The sequence below is a fragment of the Mobula birostris genome, chromosome 1 (genome assembly GCF_030028105.1).
Source record: "Mobula birostris isolate sMobBir1 chromosome 1, sMobBir1.hap1, whole genome shotgun sequence".
Taxonomy (NCBI): Eukaryota; Metazoa; Chordata; class Chondrichthyes; order Myliobatiformes; family Myliobatidae; genus Mobula; species Mobula birostris.
In genome coordinates this window covers 11,072,746-11,099,250 of record NC_092370.1, presented here as the reverse complement: position 1 = coordinate 11,099,250, position 26,505 = coordinate 11,072,746, and the positions used below count along the sequence as shown (strand labels likewise).

The 26,505-nt window shown below is 43.8% G+C and overlaps 1 protein-coding gene across 2 annotated transcripts in view; it reads left to right on the top strand.

The window, feature by feature from the left end:
• LOC140194915 (transcriptional activator GLI3-like) overlaps positions 1 to 26,505 on the top strand; it is a 455,994-nt gene that overhangs the window by 284,943 nt on the left and 144,546 nt on the right. For both annotated transcript variants that reach the window (XM_072252301.1, XM_072252311.1), the window contains one exon: positions 5,566 to 5,671. In XM_072252301.1, the coding sequence (XP_072108402.1) occupies positions 5,566 to 5,671 (106 nt within the window). The remainder of the gene's footprint in view (positions 1 to 5,565; positions 5,672 to 26,505) is intronic.

The following is a 26,505-nucleotide window of genomic DNA, read 5'->3' as shown; positions in this document are numbered from 1 at the left end:
GCACAAAAATAAGCCATTCATCCCATCTAGCCTGTTCCAAACTATTATTCTGCCTAGTCCCATCCACCAGCACCCAGATCATAGCCTTCCATAACCCCGTCAACCATGTAGAGTCACTGAAGAGTACCGCACAGAAGCAGACTAATTGGTCCATAATGAACCATTTAAACTGCCTAGTCCCGTCAACTGCACCCAGACCATAGCCCTCCATGCCCAACCCATCTGTGTGTTTAATGCAATATCTTGCATCCACAACTTCCACTGGCAGCCTGCTCCACACTTTCACCCCCTCCCCGAGTGAAGAAGTTCCCCCTCATGTTCCCCATAAACATTTCACCTCTCACCCTTAACCCACTGACCTCCAGTTCTAGTCTCACCCAAACTCAGTGGAAGAAGCCTGCTTGGATTTACTAACACAAGAGATCCTGCAGATGCTGGAAATCCAGAGTAACACACACACACAAAATGCTGGAGATGCTCAGCAGGTCAGGCAGCATCTACAGAGAGGAATAAACTCTCAATGTTTTGGGCTGAGACATTTCATCAGGACTGGAAAGGAAGCCAGTACTGTTTGCATTTACCCTATCTACACCTCTCATAATTTTGTATCCATCTAGCAAATTTCCCCTCATCCTTCTACAGTCCAGGGAATAAAGTTCTAGTCTATTCAACTTATCCCTCTAACTCAGGTCATTAAGTTCTGACAGCATCCTTTGTTGAGTCTACGGTTAGGTTACTGCTAGAGAACTGTTCTGATGGCTTTATGTGTCAAATACAGGAACATAAATTCACCAGTTGTTTATTTTAGGCAGCTGTTCCAAGTTCTCTCCAGCGTGATTGATTCCAAAAGGAGTTATTTTGCAGCAATGGATCCTAATGATTTGTGTAATATGTAAATAAACTTCCCATTCCAATTCACGGGGTTCGGGTAAAAACTACCCTTGTTTATTAACTTATTGAAATACCAGAAAAAAATTTTGGGAAGGAATCCTAACTCACTATACATGGCAAAAATAGCAAAGATAGAGGTTAGATAAACACAAGAGATTCTGCAGATGCTGAAAACCCAGAGCAGCACACGCAAAATGCTGGAGGTCAGGCAGCATCTTTAAAGGGGAATGAACGGCCAATGTTTTGGACAGGAAAGGAAGGCAGAAAAAGAAGATTCAGAGGATTCCAAGTAAGTTTATTATCAAAGTCTGTTTGCAGGTATACAACCCTGAGATTCATCTTCCCCACAGACAGCCACGAAGCAAAGAAAGAAAACTATGGAACCCATTCAAAGAAAAACATCAGACCCCCAACGCGCAAAAAAAGAACAAATCACGCCAAATGACAAAAAGACGAGCTTAAGACACAGAACATAAACACTAAATCGCAAACCATTGAAACATATAAAGTTCAGTTCAGTTCAGTTCAATCAACATCCGTCTGCAGAACCCCATCCACCTCAGTCAAAAACGCACAAAATAGCAAGTACAAAGTAGAAGGAGTGACCAGAAACCAGAAATAAATCGTAACGTGAACCCCAGAGTCCAACCCGCAAACTGCATCGATTAAATCTTGCCCAAGACAGGACTCCAGCAGCATCGAGCAAGAGGGAGAAAGAGAGACTATTTGAATGCAGGAACCTTCCTCCGTCGGCAGCGGACGAGAAGCTGGTAGACATTGCTGAACATCTTCTCACCTTCTGCTCTCGCCTCGATGATTTCAATCTTCCTCGACACTTTAACCGGCGAGATCTGCAAGAAGTGGAGTTGATCGTGGCCTTGCACCCCATCTCCAGTCTTCCTGGCTTACAGGCCGCACACTTCGGAACCCCCTTGGAGACAGCAAAGCGCCAGGTCGCTCAATCGGCCCAAAAACGCACCGTCGAACTGTAGAACACAGGCTCCAACAGCAGCAGAACCACACCCAGTAGACAAGGAGGTGAAAGAAGTTGTTTCGTGGACAGTCTGATGCTTGTTACCCTTGGTCACATTGTTCACTGGCACTATCTTCCAACCAGAACACAGAGGAATGAGGGTGGGGAAGTATCAGAAAGCTGGGTGTTGGAATAGGTAAAGAGCTGAAGAAGAGGGAATGTGATTGGAAAGGACAGTGAGTCATAGGAGAAGGGGCAGCAGAGGGAGGTGATGGGTAGATGAGGCGAAGAAGGATAAGAGGGGAGCCAGAATGGGGAATTGAAAATCAGAGAAGGAGGAGTGGGAATAAATTACTGCAAGTTGGAGAAAATGATGTTCATACCGTTAGGTTGGAGGCTTCCCAGATGGAATATGAAGTGTTGCTCCTTTAGCCTGATAGTGGCCTCGTCGTGGCAGTAGAGGAGGCCATGGACCAACATGTTGGAATGGGGATTAGAAGTAGAACTAAGATGGGTGGCCACCAGGAAATCCCGCTTGTTGTGGCGTACCAAATGAGACAAAATAAGCCAGGTGACTAGGTCATGAACTGCTGAGTTTATCAAGCCTGTAATTGCAGATGTATGAACCAGGCTGGCTTTCCAATGTCACTGTAAACACCCAGGGGTCAGTGAACACCCGCAGTAGCCACCTAGGAAGATCATTTTCATTGAATACCCTCACTCCATCCACTCCGAAAGTCAGGATCTCCTCTCGTCCTAGACTCTCCCACTATTGGAAACATCCTCGCTGCGTTCCAGTCTAGCTAGGCCTATCATTTCCCTAGGTATCAGAGCATCAATTAGCCCTTTCTCAGTACACAGTACAAAATCTGTTTCCTGGTTAGTCCCTTGACACATTGACCAAGGAAGCTATCTGAGCCATCTCTTATACACCACTTTAATTGATTTCCTACGTTATTACTGATTATTCGGTTTACCCAGTCAGTTTTCATGTAGATTAACACCCTTTGTAATTCCGATACCATTGTTACAGGGAATTTTTTTGATTTGTGTTGTGTCCAGCATTACCAGTAATGTTTGGAGTCTACACGCCTTCTTGAGTCGTTTTCTGCCTTTTCACCCAACCTGATTCTAAATTTATTTCTTTTCTGAGATAAGATGTTTCCTCGCGGCTGCCTTCATCCCATTCTTTATTACGAGGATTATGTTTTCCATTTCAGTTCATCTCTTCTAAAAGTTAAGAATCCTGAAATAACTAATTCTGAGCCAGGTGGCATGGTAGTGCAGGGGTTTACAGCATCAGGAATCACCAATCAGTGTGTTCAATTCCCTCCGCTGTCCGGAAGGAGTTTGTAGGTTCTCCCTGTGGTTGTGTCGGTTTCCTCTGGGTGCTCCGGTTTCCTCCTACTTTCCAAGGACATGCGGGTTAGGGTTAGTGAGCTGTGGGCACACTAGGTCAGCGCCGGAAGCTCTCGGACTGTGCTGTTCATTGACGCAAGCAATACATTCCACTGTTTGCTTTGATATACATGTGACATATGAAGTTAATGTAATAGTTTTGCAGCCACCGTATCTGTGTGATAGGCAGTAGATTATATCCATGTTTGAGCCATTAATTAGGCCAGCATTTGTGCTTTCAGATAATGATATAAAACACAGAACATAGAGCACTACAGCACAGTACAGGCTATTTGGCCCACAATGTTGTGACGACCTTTTATCCTACTCTAAATTCAATCTAAACCTTCCCCACCAACACATATAGCCCTCCATTTTTCTATCATCCATGTGCCTATCTAAAAGTCTCTTAAATGCCCCTAATGCGAGGTTTCCAACTTTTTCTTATGCCATGGATGAATGCGATTAAGCAAGGGGTCTGTGGAAGCCAGGTTGGGAACCCTTGCCCTAGTGTATCTGCCTCTACTACCACCCTTGGCAGGGTGTTCTATGCACCCACTACTCTCTGTGTAAAAAAACCTACTTCTGACATCCCACTATACTTTCCTCCAATCACCTTAAAACTATGTCCACTTGTGTTAGCTGCTTCCACCTTGGGGAGAAACAACTCTCTGGTTATCCACCCGATCTCTGCCTCTCTCTGGCTATCTACTCAATTTGTGGCCACTGTGGATAAAAGTCCAAAAAAAAACCTTGTTTGGATATGAGGAAACATCTGGGAGGTTATCAGGGTTGTGATTCAGAGCATCTGGCTTAGAGAACCTACACCAAACGGTGACTGCTAGTGCTGTGCTGTTCTCCACGATTCCATAAGCATTCAGGACATTTTTTGTGTGGTATTGATTTTCTATTAAAATAGCTGATGGTTCAGGATCATCTCCTGTCAGCACTGCATTAGTACTAGGATTCTGTTGGTGCCAGAGTTCCTGTAAGTCACGGCAAGAAGGGAATATATGGTGCTTCCCAGTATGGACAGAGTGGGAAGTCCAGTAGCGTAATATCCCGGTCTGTTCCGGCAATTCAACTGTGCTGACATGGAAGAAGCTGCAGAGGGTAGTGGACGTGAGATTCTGCAGAGGCTGGAAATCCGGAGCAACACGCACACAAAATGCTGGAGGAACTCGGCAGGTCGGGCAGCATCTATGGAGGGGAGTGATCAGCTGACGTTTTGGGCTGAGACCCTCCATCAGGACTGGAAAGGAAGGGGACAGAAGCCAGAATAAGGGGGTGGGGGTGGAGGGGGGGGGAGAGTACAAACTGGAAAGTGGCAGGTAACAAATCTCTGGGTTGTTCTGTAAATTCACTCTGAGATGAAGTTCCTGCCGCTGTGTTGACTCAATTACAAGTAGGCACCACAGTAACTTTGCGGTTAGCACAGCGCTATTACAGCTCGGGGCACTGGAGTTCAGAGTGGAATTCTGGCACCCTCTGTAAAAAAGTTTCTACGTTCTGCACATGGGTCACTTCCAGGTGATCCAAGTTTCCTCCCACAGTCTAATGATGTACTGGTGAGCAGGTTGATTGGCCATTGTAAATTGCCCTGTGGTTAGGCTCAGGGTAAATTGGTCTGTTGCAGCTTGGAGGGCCAGAAGGGCCTTTTCCACATTGCATCTTTAAAATAAAATAAAATTTGTTTGCCAGGTAAAATAGTAATACAGTAAATAACAGTTTTAATATAAGCAAATTCGGCAGCTGGTTGGAGATATATCTCTACCAAAGGAGGTGTAAGACGCACCTTCCATCCGCTAGTCTGCAGGTCACGCTTGGGCGAGGTGTAGCACCGGCTTAGCGCCTCCTCCCCCCCCCCCCCCACTCCTGGGATCAGGGTCACGTGAAGCCATGGGAGCAGGTGGTGGATGGTCATATGAGCAGTTTGTGCAGATCACAAGTCCCGGTTATGCGACCAATGACACCAGGCAGACAATCTCTGAAGAGTATTGATAATAACTGTGGTCACCCATCTTGTAAAGACACTGCCCAGAAGAAGGCAATGGCAAACCACTTCTGTAGAGGAACTTGCCAAGGACAATCATGGTCATGGAGAGACTATGATCGCCCACGTCACACAACTCAGCACACAATGAATGAATGAGCAAATATCGATCTTCTTTTGAATTACATGTGTCCATTGTAATGTTGGCTGACTGATGAAATTCAGTTCTACCCTGTTATACATTGTGGCTGTGAAATGCACTTTGAAGTTCACCTCTAAATTTTCTGCTTCCTGTTCTTCCACGTTACAGCTCCACACCCGCTTTTCCCGAACTTCCACCCACCTGTTCCAATTGACGCCAGGCATCACGAGGGCCGCTATCACTATGACCCGTCTCCTCTCGGCCCACTGCACATGTGAGTATGATTCCTCACCGAACTGATTAACCTTTGTTAGTGATATTGGTGCGATTAACTGTTCATCTGCACTGGGCAAATGGAATTGTATGTACCTTGATGGCCTTTTCATCAATATAGAGTTTGTTTTTAAGCATTGGCCCTGGTTCTTTGCAGTGGAAAGTGGAGATACTGTAGGCAAGTTGCTTTCCTATTCCATGACACTGACACTGATGAGGGTAAGGAACTTGGTCCTTACAGGAATGAATGGCGTGATGTTCTGAAACTCCATCAGAAAGCATCAGAAGAAAAGTTGTAACTTATCCATTCAAGAATAAATGAATTCTTAAATGTGCTAATCAGATAAATACTGCCTAACACTCTCTCCACCAATGAAAAATGACAAATTGGCTGTCTCACTGCTTTAGATTTTGATTACTGTGCAAAACTATAACAAAAGTTTCAAACATTCTTCTTATACATCTCATCCGGGTACTCACTTTGCGATCTTTCTTGACCAACTTTTCAGTTCCTATACACTTGACTTTGAATTCTGTCTTCTAATCTACACTTTGGTTTAGATGGCAAAGTACTTTTTTAAGGAGGTAGCCTGATTAGGGTTTTGCATATGTTATGGTCTATCTTGGTCTTTGCAATGTTTTGGACAAGGCAGCATGTGGCAAGCAGGTTAAGCAAGTAAAATCCCCACAGGATCCAAGGGAGAGTGGTCGTTGGATGGAAAAATTCTCAGAAGCGAAAAGGCAAAACGGTTGATGGATGTGTTTGCTTCTAAAAGACTGTTGCTAGATCAATAAAATTTTTAGAACAACATACATATTACCCCTGTTAGCCAATGCACAGAATATAGACTTGTAATCAAGTTTATGATCACTGACCTATGGCATGAGATTTGTTGTTTTACGGTGCAAGACAAAATTAGTATCAGTTACAAAAATAAGAAATAATGCAAAAGACGAAGACTGACGTTGTGTTCATGGACTGTTCATAAGTCTGATGTCAGAGGGGAAGAAACTGTTCTTATAATGTTGAGTGTGGCTCTTCAAGACCCTGTACCTCCTCCCTGATGGTAGTAACGAGAAAGGGGGCAGATCCAGGGTGGTGAGGGCATTGAACGATGTTCTTCAGGTACTGCCTCCTGAAGTTGACGGGGATGATCCTGCCCAAGTTGGAGCTGGCTGACACTGTGGGACTTTGCAGCGTCTTTCAACTCTGTGCATGGGAGCTCCTTCCGAGGCTGTGATGCACCCAGTCGGTATGCTCTCCGCAGTACATCTGTAGGAATCTGCAAGATTCTGTGGCGGCACATTAAATCCCCTGAAACTCCAAGCAGAGTGTTTATGTTAGAACTGTATACCGCAATACTGGGACAGTGATGTTTATGTATTTGTTTGTTTGTTGAGTTACAGCACCGAATCAGCCCTTTGAACTGCGCTTCCCAGCAAACCCCCGATTTAATCCTAGCCTAATCACAGGACAATTTACAATGACCTATTAACCCCCCAACCGGTAGATCTTTGGACTGTGACAGGAAATCAGAGAACTCAGAGGAAACTCACACGGTCACGAGTAGAAAGTACAAACTCCTTACAGGCAGCGACAGGAATTGAACCCGGGTCGCCTGCACTGTAAAGCGTTGTGCTAACCACTACGCTACCGTGCCGCCCCAAGGCGTGAGTTCTGTGGTCTCTGACCTCCGTGTACAGCTTTGGTCACCATGGTGCAAGAAAGGTGGGTTTCATCAAGATATTGTTCTGAATGGAAATTCGGAGCTTGAAGGGAAAATTAGATGAGTTATTTTCTTCAGAACAGAAGAAGATAAGGGAAAACTGAATCAAGATATCTAAAATTATTCTGATTCAGATTATGAGGAGTTTACTTAGTATGTATTTTGAATATATCTAAATTTTTGAATATATCTCTATTAGCAGAGAGCACAAAAAATAGTCATAGAACACTACAGCACACAAGCGGGACCATGTTGACCTGGTCTTCTGCCTAGTCCCATCAACCTGCACTGGGACCATTGCTCTCCAAAAACCTCCTATTCATGTACCTATCCAAAACTGTCTTTAATGTTAAAACTGCACCACATCTACCACTTTTACTGGCAGCTTGTTCCACACTCTCCCCACCTTCTGAGCAAAGGGGTCCCTCCTCAAATTCCTTTTAAATAGTTCACCTTTCACCCTTAACCTATGACTCCTAGTCCTAGTCTCATCTGAACTGAGGGAAAACAGCCTGCATGCACTCACCCTCTCTAAACCCCTCGTAATTTTGTACAGCTCCATAAGATCAACCTCATTCTCCTGCGCTCCAGGGAATTAAAAAGACTGAATATTTGAGGCAGTTGGTCACGGGCTTAATGGGAAGATGAGGAATGGAATTTCACCCAGAAGATGGAGGAGCCTGTTAACTTGCTGTATGAAAGGATGTTAGAAGCAGAATCTGCCTTCACTGTGTAGTTAAAAAGCAGAGTTATGAATCTATTGCCAGAGGGTGGGATGAGGCTCTGTATGTCCTTAATGATTGGTTTCAGCACAGTGGGCCGAATGTCTGCTGCAGCATAAATTTTTGACAGTCTCAGTGCCTCATTCTGATTATTACATTTTTTTTGCACAATGTGTATTTGACGGTGTTTTTTAATGGGTCATGTTGGGTTTCTTTGTTTTTGTGGCTGCCTGTAAGAAGGTTCATTTCAAGGTTGCTTCGATAATAAATGTACTTGGAACTCTGATTGACCGGTGTAAAGCACAGTTACGTGCCTTGTTCATGCAGGCCTCTGTGAGCAACATGGTGTTTCTGTGTTCGTTTTTATTTTGGATGCGTATCTGAGCTGTTGGCTTCTGTTTACACAAAGTGTTTTGATGATCTTATTGGCAGAGTCACCTTCCAGAATCTTCGCTGCTGTAGGAAAACTTTGCCAAGAACCTTCATGGTCATGGATAAGACCATGATGGCCCACACCATACGACACAGCACATAACGATGATGATAATAGTGGTAGAGGCAGATACATGAGGGGCTTTTAAGAAGCTCTTAGATAGGCACTTAGATGTGTTGGATCTTGATTTTTTGAGATCAAAGTTCTCAGTTCAAAGTATGTATATTATCAAAGAATGTATAAATAATATAACCTTCAGATTCGTCTTCTTAAAAGCAGCCACAAAACAAAGAAACACAAAAGAACCCATTAAAAAAGGACTGGCAAGTGCCCAATGTGCTGAGAGAAAATAAAACATACATGGTGCAAGTAATAAAAGCAAGGAGCAGCATTCGGAACTAAAGTGAGTTCCAGAGGCACGAAGCCCGAAGCAGCCCAAGCAGGATGCAGCCTCAGTTCATCACACGGTGGGGCAAATCATGGTGAAGTCACAGACCAGAAGCCCGGAGCGGGACACAACCTCAGTGCCACGGAGAGTGGCGCAAAGGTCGTGGAGCAAGAGAGCAGAACCTCACCTCCAGTCGAAGATTCCTCAGAAATCAAAAATGAGGCATAAAACTTGTTGCTTCTAATAGTTTATAAAGTGTTACAAGAATGAAATGAGGAAAGGAAAGAGTCTGGTGGCAAGGGAGGGGAGACAGACAAAGGCACTGAGCAAGAGACTGACCTAATGTGGTTTGGTCCTCTTATACCAGTTTGCTTATTCCATTGAATTTCCACAGATAACCATTAACATTGAGGTAAATAATCTTCAGGTAATGTGGTATCCGCCCCTAAAACCAGGAAGTTTCCAGAAAAGTACAGAGGAACTGTAACCACTAGAAAACCCACGGAACAATTACATATGTAGGTAATTATATAAAAATACAAACAAGTAATACAAAACCGAGCCTCCACCTTCCCTGAATAACTAACCCTCCCCCTCCTCTGGTGCTACCAACTCTCCTCCCCCGCTTTGATCCCAGCTCTAATCCCTGCCATGTCTTCACCATTCCCACTGATCTTCCATTCTCTGAGGCAGAATGTTCTGTCCTCAGCAAGGGCCTTTTCTTTGTCCCCCTTTGCCCGCACCTCAGTGAGTTTCATGACCCCTCCATGACATTGAACTCTTTTTTTTCATCACCTCTGTCTTCAAGCCCATCCATAGACAAACAAATTGCATTCAGAATTGATTGTTGATTATCAAATATATATAAAAATCTATATGGATGAAAGAATCACTCAAAAATTGCTGGAGGAACTCAGCAGGTCAGGTAGCATCTATGAAAAGGAATAAACAGTCGCCATTTTAGGCTGAGACTCTTCTTCAGAACTCTGATAAATGTCGGCTGTATCTTCCCCCTTCATAGATGCTGCCTGACTTGCTGAGTTCCTCCAGCATTTCTGAGTGATGGGGATCCTTAATGGTGGATGCTGCCTTTTTGAGGCATTGCCTTTTGAAGATATGTCCTCGATGCTAGTGGCCATGATGGCCCTGTCTGATTGGTTGTGTATATGATTTTGCTGTGTTCTGGGACGAGGTGCTCTGTGCAATCCACTAGATGGACTCAGCTTGACTATCGCTGATGCGTAGGAGGTGTTTATTTCCTCAATTATAAAGATCAGTTAGTAACTACTTTAGATTCCATACCCATGAGCCTCACTTGGCAGTGAAGAGGAATGAGTCTGATAACTCCTTGGCTTTGCATCTCTGTGACAGTAGCAGACATCCCACCCTGCAAAAACTCATTTCAGGGAGATAACATCATCAATTTGCAGGAGACTCCCGGAACTTCCAGGAGAGGTGGGATATCTGCAATAGAGTAGCTCTTTAGCAGCTAGCCAGCTAGTTTAAATAACGTTAGCTATGCTAATGAATGAATGACACCTGTTAAACTCACTTCAACATGTCTTTTACAGTCTTAACCCACCATGGGCAATAGAAAAGTCACTGTTGCAAACAGTGCAGCGAGCAACACTGTCATTATTTTTACTCCTATTAGGCAGCGGTACACTTTAGTGTAGTCTGGAGTGAGGTACATTTTATATATTTTTTGGAACACTCTGCCATGGTGTGCTCTCGCACTCTCTCTCTCTAGTGGTCTCTCTCACTTGTTTTCTCGCTCGCTCTCTTGCTCGCGCTCTCTCGCTTGCTTGCTCTCGAGCGCTCTCTCTCTGTCTCGTGGTCGCTCTCGAGCTCTGTCTTGCTTTCTCTCGCTTGCTCGCTCTTAAAAAAATTGATTTCCGTGATATTGTATATAATTTGCGGGCATCAGGGAGCCACTATTAATATGCGGGAGACTCCTGGAACTTCCGGGAGAGGTGGGATGTCTGCACTAGAGTTTGAGGCCTAGTGTTCATGGTCCCATTGTTGGCAAGTCTGGGGTCTGAGACCTAGTGCTAGGTGAGCAACATGTCCTGATCGATGCCGAGGATCGACGCCCAAGGGTTGAATCAGAATTCCAGAAGTCAAGGCCTATTGGTGGGAACTGAGTCTGCGAATCCACTTGGACTGTGGAAGACCACTGTCAGCAGGCCTGAGTTCAAGTCCCCTGGAAGTCAAAGAAGACGGCCTGTCCTGGGGTTAAAGGACAGTATATGTGCTTGGGTGGGAGGGAGGAACAGGGGTTTGTTTGGTTGTTTATTATGTTCTTCTGCCGAGCATTGCGGGAATGCTATTTTAGTTCTGGAATATGTGATGACATCTGTCGATTGTGTTGGTTGTTAACGTAAACAACATATTTCACAGTATATTTTAATGTACATGTGATAAATAGATGAATCTGAAAATTGGATTCGAGAATGGTTTCTCTTTCAAACTCTGTCAATAACGTAACATAACGCAAACATCTTGAATACCATTGTTGCTTGTGTTGTTCTGTGAGTATTGTGGGCATGGTATGTTGGCGTCGATGTGAGGCTGTGTTGGCTGTTAATGCAAACAGCACATTTCCCTGTATGTTTGGATGTACACATGATAAGTAAACTTCAATCTTCAGTGAAAATCACGAACAGGACATTATCTTGAGCCAGTTATTTATTTAGCAATACAGCGCTGAGTTGGCACCTCTGGCCCTTTGGCCCACACTGCCCTGCAAACTCTGACAATCTGGACCTGATTCACAGTAGCTTAATCACCGGATAAATTACAGTGACACTCGGCCGGCTGGCCCCCGGCTCATCCTCAAACTGACGCCAACAACGCACTTCGTCGAACGTTTCAATGTACACGTGACAAATAAAGCTGATCTTTTCTCTCTTACAAGAGAGCAAGCAGGACCGCATTTAGCTTGGAATTTGTCATCGTCATACTCGATTCTGCTTTGCAAAGTTATGGTCTCTCTGAAAGGACCGCTATCGCCTGCAATAAAAATCTTACATTGCGTTCCCATAGTCTCTGCTGTCTGCATTAACAAGCACAGGATGATTGATGGCAATGTCATCTTAGCAAAGTAACAATTGTCATACAATGGTAGGCTTAAGGAAGATAATAGAACAGTGAACGAGAGCGCAGCAGATAGGAAATATAGGTTACAGACAGGAGATAAATTTATTATATTAGACTTCAGTAACAGATTTATAGCAAACAATAGGTCAGTGCTTACAAATATTTAAGTGCACATACAGTAATGTGCTAAAGTCATGCACCCTAGATTTTTATGTGGTTTCAACTGGTATAGCCTCCACAGAGTCCTGATCTCAACATCTTCAAGGCTGTCTGTGATTACCTGGAGAGACAGAAGCAAACGAGACAGCCAAAGTCTGTGGAAGATGTGTAGCTCAGATGGTTGATGGTTGGGTTGAGTTGTTCTCTGATTTTGGCAATTTACTGGCAAACGTTTCTTCAGCATGCGTGGAGACATCATCAGTGTGCTGATAATTCTGGTGCGTCCTGCGAATGCTTGGCCTTTATATGGTTATCAATCAGCTGATTGAATTAAATTGACTTTATTTCTTATATCCTTCACATACATGAGGAGTAAAAATCTTTACGTTACTAAATGTGCAATGTGCGATTTATAATAAATAGTTTGTACCACAGGACAGTCAGTATAACATAGAAATACAATTGTATCAGCTTAAATTAATCAGTCTGATGGCCTGGTGGAAGAAGCTGTCCCGGAGCCTGTTGGTCTTGGCTTTTATATTGCGGACCGTTTCCCGGATCGTAGCAGATTGAACAGTTTGTGGTTGAGGTGACTCTGGTCTCCAATAATCCCTTGGACCCTTTTTACGCACAGATTGGTCATCTGTAGCAGGTCCTTCAAGATGCTTGGAACAACCTACCAGCTGATTTTCTTATCAAACTGCACGACAGTGTACCTGAGAGAACTGATGCAGTTTTAAAGGCAAAAAGTGATCACACTAAATATTGATTTGATTCAGTTTTTTACTGTGTACTGCTCTTTATAGTAATTTTTTTTATATTTAGAGACTTTTCATTATTTTGAAAGCATTTTGGCTTTACAGAATTTGTCAGTCCTATATATTTAACCATTTCATGGTTTGCTGCATCTCTAATGCGCCGGTTACATTTATTGAAGAGCTGCTGATTTAATGTCATTAAAATTGATTAACAAATGCCATCAATGTGCAATTGAGTCAAGTGGCTGTGATACAGCACAAAGCTCATGTCGCATCCAGCCATGCCTATGGTAATGAAATACGTGCTGAAATATATTCATGACTCTCTGTTGTTAGAAGATCAATTGACATGCTGTTCGATTTGTTGCACTTGCCATTCAGAGAGTATAACAGAAGGAATTGTCAGTTGATTAATGGCTATGCACCTTCCGTGGTCTCCACCAACTCTACGCTGGCCAACAGGCTGGTTAGTCCTATAGAGGAGAGGGGCTCCCACAACCCAAGCAATGCTCATCTCATGAAGAGGTGGGTATCTTCAGAAAGCCAAAGGATTAGTCAAAGTTAAAGTAACTTTGTTAACAAAGTACATATATATCACCATATACAACTTTCAGATTCATTTTCTCGCAGCTATTTGTACGGAAATAAATAGTAAACGTTTCCCATTCCCATTCCGACATGTCAATCCACGGTCTGCTCTACTGCCTCTCTCAGGTCAGAGTTACATTACCTCATATTTCATTTGAGCAGCCTCCAACCTGATGACATGAACACAGACTCCTCTAACTTCAGGTAATTTTCTCCCCTCCCCCCGCCCTCTCTTTTTCCATTCCCCATTCTAGCTCCCCTCTCACCTCTTCGCTTCTGCTCACCAGCCCATTACCTCCCTCTGGCGGCCCTCCTCTTTCCATTCCTCCCACGGTCCACTCTCCTCTCCTACCAGATTCCTTCTTCTTCAGCCCTTTACGTCTTCCACCCATCACCTCCCAGCTTCTCACTTCATCCCCCTCCCTCATTCACCTACCTTCCTCCTCACCTGGTCTCACCTATCACCTGCCAGCTTTGTATTCCTTCCCCGTCCCCACCCCCAACAACTTCTTACTGCGGCTTCTTCCCCCTCCCTTTCCAGTCCTGATGAAGGACCTCGGCCCAAAACATCGACCGTTAATTCCTCTCCATAGATGCTGCCTGACCTGCCGAGTTCCTCCAGCATTTTGTGTGTGTGTGTGTGTGTGTTGCTCTGGATCACGGAAATGTTATATGATTATGCAGTATCTTTCAATGATAATAGAAGTAATATTAAGTAATCTGGAAAATCTACTGGTTCTGTTTTGTAACCTCAAAACATTGAGCTAATTCAAACGGAGGCACGGGAGTCCGAAATATGAGTCCAACTACGAGTTTACTTGAAGCAAGGTGAATACGTATCCCGTGGCAGTGTAATGATGTATGTAATTTACATTTAACCCATAATGAATTATTTAAATGAACAGGAATGCTTAATCAACCAATACATAAATACAAGATTCCTCAAACATTACTTAAACACACAACACTACTAGTACGTACTACTAGTCCCCAAAATTATCAGCTTTACAAATAGACAAGTAGCACTTTGATGAAGGCAGTAGGAATTTAGACAAATAGAATAAGAATCAGGTTTATTATCACTGGCAGACAGTACACTCAGTGGTCACTTTATTAGGTACACCTCTTGGTAATGCAAATATCTGATTAGCCAATCATGTAGCAGCAACTCAACGCAGAAAAGCATGCAGACGTGGTCAAGAGATTAGGTTGTTGTTCAGACCAGACATCAGAATGGAGAAGAAATGTGATATAAGTGACTTTGACCATGGAATGATTGTTGGTGTCAGTCAGGGTGGTTTGAGCATTTCAGAAACTGCAGATGACCTGGGATTTTCACACACACAACAGTCTCTAAGCGTTTACAGAGAATGGCGTGAAAAACGAAAAGCAAATCTGGTGGGTGGCAGTAGAGTGGGCGCAAATGCCTTGTTAATGAGAGAGGTCAGAGGAGAATGGCCAGACTGGCTGAAGCTTACAGGAAGACGACATAACTCAAATAACCACGCGTTATGGAAAATAAGTCCAGGACCAGTCTATCAGCTCAGGGTGTCTGACCCTCCACAGGAGGAGTTTGAAGTGGATAGGCTACAGCAATGGAAGACCATGGATATACACGTAGTGGCCACTTTATCGGGTACAGGAAGTTGCTAATAAAATGGTTACTGACTGTACAGTCCAATACATAATAAAAAAATAAGAAAATAAAAATAATAGAGAAAATATGAAAATAAATAAAAATAATAAGGAAATAAAAGTAAATTAATAAAATAGTTACACTAAGAAATATTTAAAAATGCTGTAAATAGTGCAAAGAGAGCAAATTAGTGAGGTACTGTTTCATGTTTATGGAGGCTGCCTGGGAATTAGGATTCAGATTCATTTATTTGTCACATATACATGGAAACGTACAGTGAAATGCATCATTTGTGTTAACAATTAACACACCTTAAGATGTGCTAGGGGCAGCCCGTAAGTATCGCCACACATAAGTGCAATTACAAAGAAATCAGAACATCCTTAGAAGTTTGCAAAGATTCAGCACGACATCTAATACTTTGACAAAACTTCTATAGGTGTGTGGTGGAGAGGATATTGACTGGCTGTATTACAGCCTGGTGTGGAAACACTAATACCCTTGGATGAAAAATCTTACAAAAATTTGTGGATACGGCCCAGTTCATCACGGGTAAAGCCCTCCCCACTATTGAACACTCCACACGAAACGAACTTGCAGGAAAGCAGCATCCATCATCAGGAACCCCTACCACCCAGATCGTGGTCTCTTCTTGGTGCTGCCATCAGGAAAGTGGTGCAGGAACCTCAGGACTCACACCACCAGTTTTAGGAACAGTTATTACCCCTCAGCCATCAGGCTCCTGAACCAGAGGGGATAACTTCACTCGACTTCACTTGCCTCATCACTGAACTCTTCCCACAAACTATGGACTCACTTTCAAAGACTCTTCACCTCACGTTCTCCATATTTATTGCTTATTTATTTATTTATTATTCCTTTTTCAAAAAAAAAATTCAGCTCAAGCTGAGGTACGGTCATAACCAAGCACACTCATTTCTCAACTTCCAACTATTCTAGTGATTTAAGTATTGTGGAAATCTGAAAATTTACATAAATATTGCTGAGTAGGCCTAACTGTGTAATGCTGTTGTGTAGTGATTGGGATGCTACCAGGTGCAGATATTATTTTTTTTTGTATTTGCAGAGTTTGTTGCCTTTAACACACTGGTTGTCCGCCCCTGTCGGCTTGGTCTTTCATTGTTTCTATTATGGTTACTGGATTTATTGAGTCTGCCCACAAGAAAATGAATATAGGGTTGTATATGGTGACGTACATGTACTTTAATAATAGTTACTTCGCGCATTCCAGCACTAACATCACATGCCCACTGTGTTCAGCATAACAAGACAACAGCAACAAAACAACAAAGGCTAAGTAAGCTCCCTTCTCCTCCCCCCCCCCCCCCAGCCACCCACCCACGCAGACACACATACACGCACGTACACACAGTCCTGTAATCCCAGTGTAGGCCACCTCCAGGCCTCCCGGGGTTTAGGGTAACTGTATTAAAACGATTGTTGTCGTAGGAGTAAGAAAACTGTCCAAGTTCCTCAGCGACAAATAAACTGCGGCAGGTGCATGTTCTGCTGAATCACTCCGCGGAGTTTCTCTTGCCAGGATCCACTTTTGTCACTTTATAATTTCCTGTCAGGGTCGCCTCATGTAAGGTACTCCTGCACCTAGCGCCGCTTTATGTACATACAACCAATCTATGCACATAAGCTAATCTCATTTAAATATGGCCTCGCTCAAGCAGTTACTTGTACGTTGTGTTTCATAGAATTGATTTCATATTTATATTTATTGTATACTTTATCTTATTGTGTTTTTTAAGCCTCATTGGATCCGGAGTAACACTCATTTTATTCTCCCTTACAATTGATACCGAAGGATGGCTATACACAATCCTGATTCTTGAATGAAGCTCCTGACTGAATATTAAATTAATAATTTTGAGAAATAACAAAAATATTTGATAAAGATACAGTGGGCACATACCTAAATTATATTTTCCAGTTAGAGCACAAGTGCTGTAGTTCAGGCTTAACACTAAGAATTGGGCCATTCGGCCCATCATGCCTGTTCCTCCATTCTATCATGGCTGATTTATTATCTCCTTCAACCCTCTTTTCCTGCCTTCTCCCTGTAACTCTTGACACCCTCCTGTTACTAAGTAGATCATCAGGTTCTTCCTCCTCCCCTCCACCCCCCCCCCCCGTGACATTTACCGGGATTGTTGCAGACGAAGGACCCAAAGCATTGTTGAGGATCCCAACCACCCATCCCACAATCTCTCTGACCCACTACCTCAGGAAGGAGGTACAGGATCATCTGGACTAGGACTGCCAGACTGGGTGACACCTTCTTCCCTCAGGCCGTGAGATTAATGAACACTCTGCTACCACCAAGCTCTCATCACCAGGGCAGTGAGCTGTTTATGGTTTACCTGCACACAACATACCTTTTTGAATTATATTTTATAGACTTATTCACAGATAGATAGATACTTTATTGATCCCAAAGGAAATTGCAGTGTTACAGTAGCATTACAAGTGCACAGATATAAATATTAGATGTGAAGTACGAAGAATAAAAAATAAGTTAGCACAAACAGGAGGGGGTCATCACTTCCCTGGCTATAGTTTGACTCATGCAAGACCCTAATGGCTGAGGGTAAGAATGACCTCATATTGTGCTCTTTGGAGCAGCACAGTTGTTTTAGTCTATTTGGCTCCTCTGCTCAGCAAGGTGGCATGCAGAGGGTGAGAAACACTGTCCAGAATTGCCAGGATTTTCCGTGGGGACCTTTGTTCTACCACAGCCTCCAGCGTGTCCAGGTTTGACTCCTATAACAGAGCCAGCCTTTCTAATCAGTTTATTGAGCCTGTTGGCATCACCCGTGTTGATACCATTGCCCCAGCACACCACCGCATAGATTCATAGAAGATTGTACTGGCGACAACAGACTGGTAAAACATGTGAAGGAGAGGCCTGCATACTCCAAAGGACCCCAGTCTCCTCAGGAAAAAGAACAAGTACTTCCTCAGGAAGTAAAATATTATAGTATAATATTTTGTCTTATGTGTTATATGTTATGTGGGTGCACCGTTGTCAGAGGAACATTGTTTTATTTGAAACATAAAAACATAGAAAAACTACAGCACAATACAGGCCCTTCGGCCCACAAAGCTGTGCTGAACATGTCCTTACCTTAGAACTACCGAGGCTTACCCATAGCCCTCTATTTTTCTAAGCTCCATGTACCCATCCAGGAGTCTCTTAAAAGACCCTATTGCTTCCGCCTCTGCCGGCAGCCCATTCCACGCACTCACCACTCTCTGTGTAAAAAACTTACGCTTGACATCTCCTCTGTACCTACTCCCAAGCACCTTAAAACTATGCCCCTACATGCTAGCTATTTCAGTCCTGGGAAAAAGCCTCTGACTATCCACAGGATCAATGCCTCTCATTATCTTGTACACCTCTATCAGGTCACCTCTCATCCTCCGCTGCTCCTAGGAGAAAAGGCTGAGTTCATTCACCCATTCTCATTAGGCATGCTCCCCAATTCAGGCAATATCCTTGTAAATCTCCTCTGCACCCTTTCTATGGTTTCCATGTCCTTCCTGTAGTGAGGCAACCAGAACTGAGCACAGTTCTCCAAGTGGGGTCTGACCAGGGTCCTATATAGCTACAACATTACCTCTCGGCTCTTAAACTCAATCCGACGATTGATGAAGGCCAATGCATCGTATGCCTCCTTAACCACAGAATCAACCTGCATAGCAGCTTTGAATGTCCTATGGACACCGAGATCCCTCTGATCCTCCACACTGCTAAGAGTCTTACCATTAATACTATATTCTGCCATCATATTTGACCTACCAAAATGAATCACCTCACACTTATCTGGGTTGAACTCCATCCGCCATTTCTCAGCCCAGTTTTGCATCCTATCAATGTCCCGCTGTAACCTCTGACCTCCACACTATCTACAACATCCCCAACCTTTGTGTCATCAGCAAATTTACAAACCCATCCCTCCACTTCCTCATCCAGGTCATTTATAAAAATCACAAACAGTAGGAGTCCCAGAACAGATCCCTGAGGCACACCACTGGTCACCGGCCTGCATGCAGAATATGACCCGTCTACAACCACTCTTTGCCTTCTGTGGACAAGCCAGTTCGGGATCCACAAAGCAATGTCCCCTTGGATCCCATGCCTCCTTACTTTCTCAATAAGCCTTGCATGGGGTACCTTGTCAAATGTCTTGCTGAAATCCATATACACTACATCTACTGCTCTTCCTTCATCAATGTGTTTAGTCACATCCTTAAAAAATTCAATCAGGCTTGTAAGGCACAACCTGCCCTTGACAAAGCCATGCTGACTATTCCTAATCATATTATGCCTCTCAAGATGTTCATAAATCCTGCCTCTCAGGATCTTCTCCATCAACTTACCAACCACTGAGGTAAGACTCACTGGTCTATAATTTCCTGGGCTATCTCTACTCTCTTTCTTGAATAAGGGTAGAACATCCGCAACCCTCCAATCCTCCAGGACCTCTCCCATCCTCATTGATGATGCAAAGATCATCGCGGAGGCTCAGCAATCTCCTCCCTCACTTTGGTTGTATACATGGACAGTCAAATGGCAATAAACTTAAACTTGAACAATCGACCTCCATGTTAGATACATCCAACGGCTTGGCATCCACAGCCGTCCATAAAGTCCTTTCTTTTCACTCTGCAACTTTTCATAGAACCGTGCACATTCACTTATTTCACTGTTGCTGCTACAGCCTCAGACGGGAGTGGTTTTTGAGGGATTTTACAGCCTCAGACAGGAGTGATTTTTGAGGGATTTTACAGCCTCAAACAGGAGTGGTTTTTGAGGGATTGTACAGCCTCAGACAGGCGTGATTTTTGAGGGATTTTACAGCCTCAGACAGGAGTGATTTTTGAGGGATTTTACAGCCTCAAACAGGAGTGGTTTTTGAGGGATTTTACAGCCTCAGACAGGAGTGGTTTTCGAGGGACTTTATAACCCTGGAGGAGTTGAAGTCATATTGATGAGCAGAGAAGAATGAAAGAAACCTGAAACTTTCAGCGCACAAGCTCTTTAAATCTCTCCAGCATAAAGTGTCACAGTCAGTGCTTAATCATATTTTTGGATCAGACTTCATGAACAGAGGCATCTTTATTTACAAGGAAATCAAAGTTAATATTGTGGAAAATGAGTCATGATATGTAGATGGCACTGCGCATATCCGTGGTAATCAGTTACCACGCAGTAATTACATGGACTTTGAAGGAAAAAAATGAAATTGTTTTAAAGCAAATCCTCACTGTGAGCAGAAGGAATCATTTTTAACACACTTAACCAAGCGCTAAACACATGCCTAATATTCTACAAATACTTTTCAAATGAGTCTGCCATTACGTCTTGTAATTACTGAGCGAATGTGCCCGGAGCTAGGTAATAAATCTGATGTAATCTCTGCGTGTATTAAGGAGAATAAAGGGGACTGTTTGTGCATCAGACTCAGAGAATTTGTGAGTATGGATGTACCCTGATATTGGAGACATCACCCCCCCCCCCCCCCACCCAACCACTTGCGTCCAATGTCAGACTCTGGTTATTTTGGTTGTCAAAAAAATCAGGTCCGAAAGGTTTAGAGACCTGGTTAATCTGGATCGAGGCAGCTTCCCTTTTGTGCATCAATAATCTGAATTAAAATTAAATTAAAAGCTCATAAAATGAAATATGTTTCATATTAGCCACTTGACACTTAATTTGCCTCTGAATAAGGAAAGAAATCTCAAATTAACCTCTCTATGTTTTTTTCTAGGCAGGTCTTATTAGGGTTAGTAATAACTGCAATTATCTCTGTGATAATATTAACCTATGTGCATATGAATATGTACTCAACTGTGGCACCTCCGACGCATTTGTGACTGCACTGCAACCATCTTGTCTGGGTTCATTACGCAGGATCATTCCTGCAATGGAAACAGTGCTGAGTGGCACGCAACACAGGTTGTGTTCAGGCCTCAAACTTATATTCTGTCTGGGCAGCATGAATATCAATTTCTCCTTCCGGTAAAATAAAATTTCCCTCTTCTTCTATTCCCCACTCTGGCCCCTTACCTCTTCTCACCTATCTGTCACCTCCCCCTGAGTCCTTCCTCTTTCCCTTTCTCCTATGGTCCACTCCCCGCTCCCATCAGATTCCTTCTCCAGCCCCTTATCTTTCCCACCTCCTGACTTCACCTATCACCTTCTTGCTATCCTCCTTCTCCTCTCCCCACCTTTTTAATCTAGCATCTTTCCCCCTTCCTTTCTAGTCCTGAAGAAGGGCCTCAGCCCAAAACGTTGACTGTTTATTCATTTCCATAGATGCTGCCGGACTTTGTGAGTTCCTCCAGCATTTTGTGTGTGTAGCTTTCAAACTTCAGTAACCTAATAGATAGACATTGCTCTGATTTCAGGAGAAATATTTCTCCTGTCCACCCATTCATCATCAACAATTCTTGAGTTAGACTGTTTCAAGATCGTTGAATCCTGATGCTTTAGGTCATCGACCTACAGGAAAGATGTAAATAAGGTTGAAAGGTACAGAGAAAATTTTCAAGGATGTTGCTGGGTCTGGAGGGCCTGAGTTATAGGGAAAGGTTGAATAAGTTAGGACTTTATTCCTTGGAACGTAGAAGATTGAGGAGAGATTTGTTTGAGGTATACAAAATTATGAGGGGTATAGGTAGGGGAAATGCAAGCAGGTTTTTTCCACTGAGGTTGGGTGGGACTACAAATGGAGGTCATGGATTGAGGGTGAAAAGTGAAATGTTTAAGTGGAACATGAGGGGGAATTTCTTCACTCAGAGGGTTGTGAGTGTGTGGAACGAGCTGCCTGCACAAGAGGTGCACACAAGCTCAATTTCAATGCTTAAGAGAATTTTGGATAGGTACATGGACGGTACAGGTCCGGAGGGCTGTGCTCCCGGTGGGGATTGATGAGAGTATGCAATAGAAGTGGCTTGGCACAGACTAGATGGGCTGAAGGGTCTGTTTCTGTGTCGTACTTTTCTATGATTCAAAGGTTTTTTGAAAATGAGGGGAGAAGTGTGGTGAGAGACAGAGGACAGAGCAGACAAAGGGAAGAGCAGGCAGGGTGAGAGCCTAAGGAAAGAGAGTGAACAAAGGTGGTCTGGTCTATCACACCACTGAATCCAACAGATAACTATTAACCAATAAAATAGCCATATTCAAGTAATGTGACACCTGCTACTGAAAAGATGTTTCCAGAAAATTACAGAGGTAACTGTAACCACTGGATAAGACTGTCATGGTCCCGATTGTTAGTTCCCTATCTTGCTCCTAATTTCCTTTGATTTTGCTACGGTTCTGACCGTTAATTTCCCAATTGCTCCTAATTCGCTTTGATGATGGCACACCTGGTTTCCATCAAGAATTGCAGTATAAGAACCTCGGCGTCACAACCACTAGTCGCCAGTTCGTTGTTTTTTTTTCCCTGTGAGATAACTACGTTTCCCGACTGCTTAGAACCATTTGTTCTAAGTTTAGCTCCAATTTCAAGGTTTACCTAAGAGACTCTGTCTCTCTGAGTCAAGGCTCCATATCAAGGCTCCGTGTCAAGATCCCTCCTGTTTGCTGTTCAGCGCTTACGCCTGTGTAAACATCCAAACTCATTCTCCGTGCCTGTGTCCTGCACTTGGGTTCACTTCCTTCGCTCATTGCAACAAAGGCACCGAACAGTCACATGCAGAGAGGTGATTGTATAAAAATACAAACAATCATGAAAGTTAAACTAATTAAACTATGAGGAAAAATAACAATTCTACAGCCCAATCCAATAATGTTCAGGTTCCTAGACATCATTATTTCACAGGACCTCATATCCTTCGTGCAGGTTCTGCATGTCATCCAAAACTTTGACAAACTTCTATAGCTGCACAGTGGAGAGCATCCTGACCAGTAATGGAGAAGCCTTCAAAAACTGGTAGACACAGCCCAGTCCATCACAGACAATCCCCTCCCTACCACCAAGCACATGGACAAGGAGCATTGCCACAAGAAAGCAGCATCCGTCATCAAGGACCTACACCATCCAGGCCGTATTCTCTTCATGCTGCTTCCCCAGAGGTACAGGAGCCCCAGATGCTGACACTGAGATTCATTTTCTTGCAAACATTTACCGTGATGTATACATACTTGGTTAATAAATTTACTTTGAATACTTTCCATTAACAAAACGGCTCGGCAGAGGATGAACTTCTCACAGCTGTTTGTGAAATGCTCTCTTCCCCAGAACACACTGATGCAATTCTACACTGCCATCAACGAGAGCATTTTCACATCAGCCATCACTGTCTGATTTGGTGCAGCACCCTCTCGCAGTGTACAAAAACTACAGTGGACTGTCAGCTCAGAAAATGGCGTTGGCTGCATTTACCATCACTGAATGAAGAAGCAGGCAGGCAAAATCTTTGTGAAAACTGCCTACTCTGTAAACTGCCTTTTCCAAAAGTTCCCGTTGGGAAAGAACCACAGGGCTATAAAAACAAAAACTTCACACCATCTTTAAAGTTTCTTCCACTAAGCAGTTTAATCTATTCAACCATTCTAGTTAGCCCTCCCCCACCCACGAATTCAATTACCCTGTCACTGCATTGCACTGTAAACTCTTTAAACCACTGTTTATAATGCTGTTTACATTGTAAATAACATGATGGTATTTATGTATTTATGCATATTTTATTCCACATCCACACTTTAATCTCTAACTTTATTTTTTACATTAATTCTTTATTTGTATAATTGTTGAATGTTGTTTTCTGTTGCATGTCACGCTCTGAACAACACACCACAGCAAGTTCCTGACACATGTCAATGTGCACTCAGTAGCCACTTTATTATGTACATCTGCATACCTGACTGTTAATGCAAATATCTAATCAGCCAATCATGTGGCAGCAACTCAGTTCATAAAGCATGCAGGCATGGCCAAGAGATTCGGCAGATGTTCAGACCAAACCCCAGAATGGGGAAGAAATGTGAGCCATGTGAGTCCATGAAATAATTGTTAGTGTAAGATGGGATGGTTTGAGTATCAGAAACTGCTGATCTCCTGGGATTTTCATGCGCAACAATCTCTAAATTTTACAGAGAATGGTGCAAAGAACAACAAAAGAAAAAATCCAGTGAGTAGCAGTTCTCCGGGCAAAATTGCCTTGTTAATGAGAGAGTTCAGAGGAGAATGGGCAGACTGGTTCAAGGTGACAGTAACTCAGATAGCCACGTGGTGTGCAGAAGAGCATCCCTGTACGCACACCATGTCAAACCTTGAAGTGGATGGACTACAGCAGCAGAAGACCATGAACATGCACCCAGTGGTCACCTAGGTGCAGGAGGTACCAGGTGAAGTGGCCACGGAGTGCACAATATATAATGAATAAAGTTGATCCTTGAAGTGGAGGATCTTGATGCTTTTACTCTGGTTTTCCTTAAACCTTGCTGTCCGAAACTAAAGGTTGTTGTATCTTCTTCTTTCGTTTGGAGAGGGAAACCTTACTGCCAGCTGCACAGTTTTGGAATGTAGTTGCCAGTGCTTCATTGGGACTAAGCTTGGCTTGGCATCAGTGAAACAAACAACAGACTGGTTGTCCTATGTTGTTGTCAAAGGATGTGTTGACACTGGGGCAGCACGGTAGTGAAACGGTCAGTGTAATGCTGTCGCAGCACCAGCTACAAGATCCATTTCTCACCGCTGTCTGTCTGGAGTTTGTACTTTCTCCCCTTGAGTACGTGGGTTTTCTTGGGTGCTCCAGTTTCCTCCCACATTCTAAAGACGTATGGGTTAGGATTAGTCAGTTGTGGGCGTGCTATTTTGGCACCAGGTGCATGCAAACACTTGCAGGCTGCCCCCAGCTCGATCCCTGCTGATTTGATTGGACGTAAATGATGTATTTCACTGTATTCAAACCACAAACAAGAGAAAATCTGGAGGAACTCAGCAGGCCAGGCAGCACCTATGGGAAAAGGTACAGTCGACGTTTCAGGCCAAAACCCTTCGCCAGAACTGGAGAAAAAAAGCTGAGGAGTAGATTTAAAAGGTGGGGAGAGGGGAAAGAGAAACACCAGGTGATAGGTGAAACCTGGAGGGGGAGGGATGAAGCAAAGAGCTGGGAAGTTGGTTGGTGAGATGAGGTGAGAGAGGGAAAAGGGGATGGGAAATAGAGAGGGGGGTGGTGGTCAGGGGGCATTACTGGAAGTTTCAGAAATCGATGTTCATGCCATCAAGTTGGAGGCTTCCCAAGTGGAATATGAGGTGTTGTTCCTCCAACCTAAGCATGGCCTCATCACGACAGTGGAGGAGGCCATGGATGGACATATCGGAGTGGGAATGGGAAGTGGAATTAAAATAAGTGGCCACTGGTTGATCCTGCTTGTTCTGGCGGACAGAGCGTAGATGCTCGGCAAAGCGATCTCCCAGTTTACGTTGGGTCTCACTGATGTACAGGAGACCACACAGGGAGCACTGTACACAGTAACTGACCCCAACAGACTCACAGGTGAAGTGCCGCCTCACCTGGAAGGACTGTTTAGGGCCCTGTGTGGTACTGAGGAAGGAGGTGTGGGGGCAGGTGTAGCATTTGTTCTGCTTGCAAGGATAAGTGCCAGGAGGGAGATCAGTGGGGAGGGACGAATGGACAAGAGAGTCACGTAGGGAGCGATCCCTGCGGAAAGCAGAAGGTGGGGGGGGGGTGGAGGGAAAGATGTGCTTGGTGGTGGGATCCTGTTGGAGATGGCGGAGGTTTTGGAGAATTATAGAAACATAGAAGACATAGAAAATAGGTGCAGGAGTAGGCCATTCGGCCCTTCGAGCCTGCACCGCCATTTATTATGATCATGACTGATCATCCAACTCAGAACACCGCCCCAGCCTTCCCTCCATACCCCCTGACCCCCCTAGCCACAAGGGCCATATCTAACTCCCTCTTAAATATAGCCAATGAACTGGCCTCAACTGTTTCCTGTGGCAGAGAATTCCACAGATTCACCACTCTCTGTGTGAAGAAGTTTTTCCTAATCTCGGTCCTAAAAGGCTTCCCCTCTATCCTCAAACTGTGACCCCTCGTTCTGGACTTCCCCAACATCGAGAACAATCTTCCTGCATCTAGCCTGTCCAATCCCCTTAGGATCTTATACGTTTCAATCAGATCCCCCCTCAATCTTCTAAATTCCAACGAGTACAAGCCCAGTTCATCCAGTCTTTCTTCATATGAAAGTCCTGCCATCCCAGGAATCAATCTGGTGAACCTTCTCTGTACTCCCTCTATGGCAAGGATGTCTTT